Genomic DNA, 7872 nt, shown 5'->3' on the forward strand with positions numbered 1-7872 from the left:
ATGTTGGCTCAGTTAGTGGACTCCCAGGCCCAGAGATCAAATGTTGCACCTACTTCTTCTAGTCAGCTAGGGGATTCCGCTAGTTTCAGGGTAAACAGGTTTCTCCAGTTGGATCCTCCAGTGTTCACAGGTACTGATCCTGAGGAGGACCCCCAGGACTTCATTGATGAGATGCACAAGACTCTCCAAGTAATGCTTGCTATTGAGACGGAGGGAGTGGAGTTGGCCACCTACCGCCTGAAAGGGGTGGACTATTCTTGGTTTGAGATATGGCAGGAGTCCCGTGAGAAGGGGAGCCCTCCGGTGAGGTGGAGTGAGTTCATCGATGCCTTTATGGATCATTTCTTGCCTACCGAGACTAAGGCGGCCCATTCCACTGACTTTGAGAGCCTGAAGCAGGGTAGCATAAGTGTGTGGGAGTATCATATGGAGTTCGCGCGCCTGTCCAAGTATACTATTCACATGTTGCCCACTATGGAGGCTAGAGTGTGTCGGGTTGTGCAGGGCCTTAGCCCCTCGGTTATTAATGAGGCCGCTACAACTGCCTTGAATTCTGATATGATGAGGCCGCTACAACTGCCTTGAATTCTGATATGAACTATGGCAAGATGGTGGCGTTTTCTCAAGCTACAAAGAACCGTAAAATGAAAAATAGAATGGAGCGTGAGGGTAGCAGCAAGGCCCAATCCGTGGGAAACTTTGGTGTTCTTCCAGTGGTGGTGGTGGTAGGTCGGCAATTATGGGAGGGTCATCAGGTCCATCTCAGTCATTCACTCAATCTTCGATGAGTGCACAGCCATCCGGGCCCAGTCAGGGAAACATGGGACCCCACCAGCAGGGTCGGCCTGGAAGGAGATTCCAGCAATAGCGGAGGTCCCCATGCCCTAAGTGTAGGAGGATGCACTTTGGCGTCTGCTTCATGGACCTACTTATATGCTACGGGTGCGGTATAAGGGGTCACATTCAGAGGGATTGTCGCTCGTCCTGCCAGATCATAGGCAAAGATGCGACGCAGCTAGCTAGTTCTGCAGCTACTACATCCAAAGTACCTCCTCCAGCTTGAGGCACCCCAGCACCTGTAGGGCGTGGTGCAGCTAGGGGTGGTGCATAGAGTTCGGGAGGACCCAACAGATTTTATGCTATGCGGAGGCGTTGGGATTCAGAGGCTTCTCCAGATATTGTCACAAGTATATTGACTGTCCGATCCCATGATGTATATGCTCTTATTGATCCTGGTACCACGTTGTCCTATGTCACTCCTTATGTTGCTATGGAATTTGGGATAGAACCTGAACAACTTCATGAGACGTTCTCTGTATCTACTCTGATTGGCGATTCTATTGTGGCCGTGAAGGTTTATATGGATTGTGTTGTCACAGTGCATGGTCGGGACACCCTGGCCGATGTCATTGAATTGGGGATGGTTGATTTTTCTATTATAATGGGGATGGACTGGGTTTATTCATGTTTTTGCGAAGCTTGATTGTCAAACCAGGACCGCTAGGTTTGAATTTAGAAATGAATCAGTGATTGAATGGAAGGGGGATGATGTGGTGCCGAAGGGTAGGTTTATTTCTTACCTTAAGGCCACGAAGATGATTAACAAGGATTGTATCTACCATTTGGTTTGGGTTACGGACACCGATGCTGAGGTACCTACACTTGAGTCTGTGATGCCGGGCACGCAACCTATATCTATTCCACCCTACAGAATGGCACCAGTAGAACTGAAGGAGCTAAAAGAACAATTGAAAGAATTGGTAGAGAAGGGTTTCATCCGACCGAGTGTGTCACCTTGGGGCGCAGGTCCCCTTTGTGAGAAAGAAAGATGGGTCATTAAGGATGTGTATTGACTATCAGCAGCTCAACAAGGTCACGATCAAGAATAAGTACCCAATGTCAAGGATAGATGATTTGTTTGACTAATTGCAGGGTGCTTAGTATTTCTCCAAGATTGATTTAAGATCCAGGTATCACCAATTGAAGATCAGGGGGTAGGATATTCCGAGAACAGCTTTCAAGACCTGGTATGGGCACTTTGAATTTTTGGGAGTGTTTTTTGGGCAAAAACAATGCCCCGACAGCTTTCATGGACGTTATGAATCGAGTCTTTAAGCCTTTTCTTGACTCCTTTGTGATAGTGTTCATTGACGATATTCTGGTATGTTCATGAAGTCGAGGGGACCATGCCGATCATCTCAGGGCATTTCTACAGACTATATATCAACACAAGTTGTAGTCGAAGTTTTCAAAATGTGAATTTTGGCTTGAATCTGTTACATTCTTGGGTCATGTCGTCTCCAGGGAAGGAATTAAGATTAATCCTCAGAAGATTGCAGCTGTGAAGAATTGGCTTAGACCTACTACCCTAACCGAGATTCGCAATTTCTTAGGCTTAGCTGGATATTACAGGAAGTTTGTGGAGGGGTTCTCTACTCTTGCCTCTCCGTTAACTAAATTGGCGCTGAAGACGGTCAAGTTCCAATGGTCAGATGCTTGTGAAAGGATCTTCCAAGAGTTGAAATCAAGATTAAATACGGCGCTGGTGTTGACCCTACCAGAGGGTACATATGAATTTGTGGTATATTGTGATGCTTCAAGAATCGGACTTGGGTGTGTATTAATGCAACATGGCAAGGTGATAGCTTATGCTTCTAGGCAACTCAAGAATCATGAAAAGAACTATCCAACACATGACTTAGAGCTTGCGGCGGTGGTATTTGCATTGAAGATTTGGCATCATTATCTATATGGGGTCCATGTGGATATATTCGCGGACCATAAACGCCTCCAATACATTTTCAAATAGAAGGAATTGAATCTGAGGCAGAGAAGATGGCTTGAGTTACTCAAGGATTACGACATCGATATTTTGTATCATTCGGGGAAGGCTAATGTTGTAGCAGATGCTCTTAGCCAGAAATCTATGGGTAGTTTGGCTCACTTGTAGGCATATCAAAAGCCGTTGGCCAAGGGGGTTCTTCGGTTGTCTAGTTTGGGAGTTCGTTTTGTGGATTCTAGTGAAGGAGGAGTGATAGTGCAAAATAGGGGTGAATCATCGCTTGTAGTGGAAGTCAAGGAAAAGCAATATAACAACCCATTGTTAGTACAATTGAAGGAGGGGATTCATGAACATAAGACCATGGCCGTTTCTCTTGGTATGGGCGATGGTTCACTGAGATACCAAGGGTGGCTATGTGTTCCAAATGCGGATGGTCTCCGGGAAAGAATCATGACCGAGGCTCACACTTCTAGGTATTTCGTGCACCCGGGCACTACAAAGATGTATCATGATCTTAAGGAAGTTTACAGGAGGAATGATAAGAAAAGGAGTGTATCGGACTTTGTGGCGAGATACCCAAATTGTCAACAAGTAAAGGCCGAACACCAACGGTCCGGTGGGTTGGCACAGAACATAGAAATTCCAATGTGGAAGTGAGAAATGATCAATATGGACTTTGTGGTGGGACTACCTCGCACGCCTCATAAGTATGAATCAATTTGTGTGATTGCGGATCGACTCACGAAATCAGCTCACTTCTTACCTGTTAAGGCTACCGACATAGTAGAACAATATGCTTAGTTGTATATCAAGAAAATAGCCAGGTTTGCATGGCACTCCAGTTTCTATTATCTCAGATTGAGGGGCACAGTTCACAGCTAACTTTTGGAAGAAATTTCAGCATGGTTTGGGTAATCAGGTGAATCTTAGTACAACCTTTCACCCGCAGACTGACGGTTAGGCAGAGCGGACTATTCAGACGCTTGAGGATATATTGCGCGCTTGTGTTGTTAACTTCAAGGGTAGTTGGGATGATCATTTTCCACTCATAGAATTTTCCTACAACATTATCATGCTAGTATTCAGATGGCACTGTTCAAGACTTTATATGATAGGAGATGTGGATCTCTCATTGGGTGGTTTGAGATTGGGGAAGCGGAATTTATAGGACCAGACCTCGTGCATCAAGCTATGGAGAAGGTTAAGGTCATTAAGGATCAGTTAGAAACTGCTCAAAGTCGTCAAAAGTCCTATTTGGATGTGCGTCGCAGGGATTTAGAGTTCAAAGAGGATGATTGGGTATTCTTGAAGGTTTCCACCATAAAGGGCATAATGTGGTTTGGTAAGAAAGGGAAGTTGAGTCTGAGGTATGTCGGACCATACATAATCATTCATAGGATTGGTCGGGTGGCGTACAGGCTTGAACTACCTCCAGAGATATCTTTAGTCCATCCGGTATTTCACGTATCCATGTTGAATAAGGTGGTTGGAGATCCGTCGCTCATTGTTCCGGTAGATACAATTGAGGTTAATAAAGAATTGACTTATGAAGAAATTTCAGTTGTAATTCTTGATAGGCAAGTTTGAAAGTTGAGGAATAAAGAGATTGCCTCCGTGAAAGTGTTATGGTGAAACCAACAAGTCGAAGAGGCCACCTGGGAGGCAGAGGAAGATATGAAGAAGAAGTATCCTAATTTATTTAAATAGCTATGTAATTATTTCCATGATGTTGAAAGCTAGTTGTCTATAAATTATGTTTCCCCTGTACGGCTTATGTTGAGGTTGCTACTCCTTGGTAATGTAATGTTTAATGGTATTGTGGCTGGTGTTGTCTCCCTGTTGTTTTACATCGTTGTGTTGTTAGGACTGGTTTTGGGATTCTCTGGCAGGTGGATAAGCCGCAATTAAAGGGGAGACTCTAGCGAAATTTTTGGAAATTTAGGGAGTTAGTCAAAAATTTGGAACTGCTAGTTTGTGTTATAGCAGCTGAGTCACATTGGGTGCTATTGTTGAATTTTGACCCTCATTCGAGGAAGAATGATCCTAAGCGGGGGAGGATGTAAGGCCCCGTAAAATTTTACCTAAAACCCAAGGTTTTGTTGTGCCGAGGTAAGCTAATATGTTCGGGGTTGCTTAGTGCGTCGAGGAGTTGAAGGAAAGAGTTTGCAGAACATGGCAGTTCTGTGGTACACTATGCGACCGCAGATCGGCCGCGGACTGAAGTAGAAAGATTTTCCAATTTTGAGGCCCATTATGTGGTCGCAGAACAATTTTACGTGCCACAGATCCCATCGCAAATCCAGCATGAGAAATTTCAGAAAATGGTTCTGCGGTCCATTATGCGGGCGCAAACCTGTCGCAGAGTAAAGCAGAAACGCCCAGTTCTACGGGCCATTATGCGGTCCATTTTACGGACCGCAGAAGTGTTATGTGGTTGCATATGAGACCACAGATCTGCATCGGGGCTCTATTTTTCCAATCTTATAACCCGACCCCCATTTCATTTATCTAGCCTAAGGGTTCATTTTTGGGGGATTACCTGACATTTTAGAGAGAGAAGAGAGCTATTCTAGAGAGAGGAAAGAGAGGACTAAGGATTTCACTAATCTACTTTGATCAAACCTTGGAATTCTATCAAAAGGAACTTGCTTGGGCTTCAAAAAGGTAAGAATTTCTTCCCCCAATTCTTCAATTTTGGGTTTGGGTTGATTATGGGTGATGAGGGTAGATTTATCACATCCATGAACTAATAGAGACTGTGGGAAAGTTGTTGAACCATCTTGGGTGGTTTTGTTCTTGAATTAGTTGAGGGAAAGGTCGAGTCATAGTTATAACAGCCATTGCCATGCGAATTCCTCTAATCGTGCTCATAATTCTCTCCTCGTTTATAGGTTGGTATCGTTAGGAGTGTTGGGACATTATTGTGGCATTACGAAAAGCTCTTTCGAGGTATGAAGGATAAACACTTTTTCTGGTATTGGAATTCCCGTGTTCTTACAAAACTCCATCATGCGAAGTTCGAACATGGAACGCTATTGATGTGGGGTATTCAAACTAGTAAAATTGATTCCCGATTGGCATAACGTGTTAGAACCCTCGTGTGTTAATGATTCTTTATTTTTGACTTAATTATATTATACCCGTTTGGAAAGAAGATCTTGTATGAAATCAATGTGATTAAGCGCTTATTTCTCATATGACGAAACCTTATGAACTTACACTTGCTAAAGTCAAAGGTGCCAAATGGTTGATTTGAAACAGAACTCTTTTGTACAAACTATTATAGTTTTGGGAATCCGAAGTGTGACATTGTGAATATACCTCCACCCGTATACATTGGGATGAGGCGACGGGGCCACTTTGTGTAGAGTTGTGGTATTCTGAATACACCTCCACCTGCATACATTAGGGTGAGGTGGCGGCTCCTCTTTATGTAGAGTTGTGGTATTGTGAATACACCTCCACCCATATATATTGGGGTGATGTGGCAGGGACGCTTTGTGTAGAGTTTGTGGTATTGTGAATACACCTCCACCCGCATACATTAAGGTGAGGCGGCATGGCCGCTTTGTGTAAAGGTAGTTGCAGAGGATCTCCGACTTGCAAATTTATAAATGTTATTGAAAGATCTTTATAAATTTGCTATGGCTTTAACGTTTATTTAAGCCTTTTATTGTTACCATTATTCATCATATTCATGTTGTATTTCCAATTTCTTGCATAGGTGTTAGGTTTACATACTAGTACTATTTGATATGTACTAATGTCCCTTTTTTCCAAGGACGCTGCATCTTTAATGGATGCAGGTTGTTCCACAGTGGAAGGCATTGACTAGTGATAGCGGTACACTCACTTCCCAGTTGACTTGGTGACCCATACTTCATTTCGGGGTCGTGCATCTTTTGTTGTGTGTGTATTATGTTTTGAGGTATAGCCGGAGCCTTGTTGACGGCACTATCATTGTACTCTTTTGTATCTATTAGAGGCTCTGTAGACATGGTATGTGTTGTGTATTGGTATTGGGAAAGTCAAGATAGTAATGCCGTATGTGTATTACATGTTCCACTTCAAACTATGAAAGTGTATGTATTTTGAGACTTTATAAATAAAGTAACTAATGGTGATGTAATTATTGTTGTTCATGAACCCTCTTGGTGTTAATTAATGAAGTTTATCTTCTCTTTATTTATGGATGAGTTGGGTTGAAGGCAATCTAGCAGGCTTGCTCGACCAGGTTATCTCGATTGAGCGTCGGTCGCGCTCCCCGAGGTCGGGGCGTGACACTTTGGTACTGGTAAGATATTTTCCAACCATGTAGGATAATTGGTGACTGTCACCACATTTGCCTCTATCTTCTTGGTGACTTCTTCTTTATCCTTAGACTCAAATTCGGCTTGAATTTTCTGGGTTTTTGCTTGACTAGCCGTCAGGCGGGATCGGTGGGCAACCGGTGGGAGACAATGTCGGTACTTAGTCTGGGCATGTCGTTATATTACCAAGCAAACATATTGATGTATTGTAAGAGGATCTCTACTAATTCTTCCCTCTGTTCCATCTTCAGATGAATGCCGATTTGAGTTTCTTTCACATTTTCCTCACACCCCAAACTGATTACTTCTGTTTCTTTAAGGTTGGGCTTCTTTTGGCTCTCTAGCTGCTAGATCTCTAATGGGAGGTTCTCAAGCATCATGCTCTCATCGTACTCTGGATCGTTTTGCTCTATGGTTTTGTTACATGTCATAATTGCGGAACGCGGGTTTTTGTCGATTTGATTACTGAAAAGGAAAACTAAGTATAAATAAGATCAAAAATGGAATTTGCAATGATTTTAGGCAAAATGATTCTTTTTATTTCATCAAAAGGAACATCTCAGCATTCAAAGAGGCAATTAACAAAAAAGTACAGGCACGGTTCAGGCCTCAACTTACCGTGTGTTTTCAAAATTACTACAATTCTACACTACCAAGACTCCCAGCAAACTAGAGATGGACTGGCGGTCCAATTCTGCAAGGTCTCTCCTGGTTCGGCATCCCAAATAGTCGGTGTCTTGATATCAGCTTTGCCGCAACATTCCTCAATCATGGCCGCGA

The 7872-nt window shown here is 43.3% G+C and overlaps 2 protein-coding genes across 2 annotated transcripts; both read left to right on the forward strand.

Annotated features, from left to right (window-relative positions):
* On the forward strand, positions 1-3439 carry LOC138905952 (uncharacterized). Its single transcript, XM_070194466.1, has 6 exons — positions 1-400; positions 1164-1456; positions 1971-2027; positions 2142-2161; positions 2305-2581; positions 2951-3439. The coding sequence occupies exons 1-6, from the start codon at positions 1-3 to the stop codon at positions 3437-3439; spliced, it is 1536 nt and encodes a 511-aa protein (XP_070050567.1).
* Positions 3440-3868: 429 nt separating this feature from the next.
* LOC138905953 (uncharacterized) lies at positions 3869-4369 on the forward strand. Its single transcript, XM_070194467.1, has one exon. It carries the CDS (start codon positions 3869-3871, stop codon positions 4367-4369), a length of 501 nt encoding a protein of 166 aa, XP_070050568.1.
* Positions 4370-7872: the final 3503 nt, after the last annotated feature.

This window comes from Nicotiana tomentosiformis, chromosome 2 (genome assembly GCF_000390325.3).
Source record: "Nicotiana tomentosiformis chromosome 2, ASM39032v3, whole genome shotgun sequence".
Taxonomy (NCBI): Eukaryota; Viridiplantae; Streptophyta; class Magnoliopsida; order Solanales; family Solanaceae; genus Nicotiana; species Nicotiana tomentosiformis.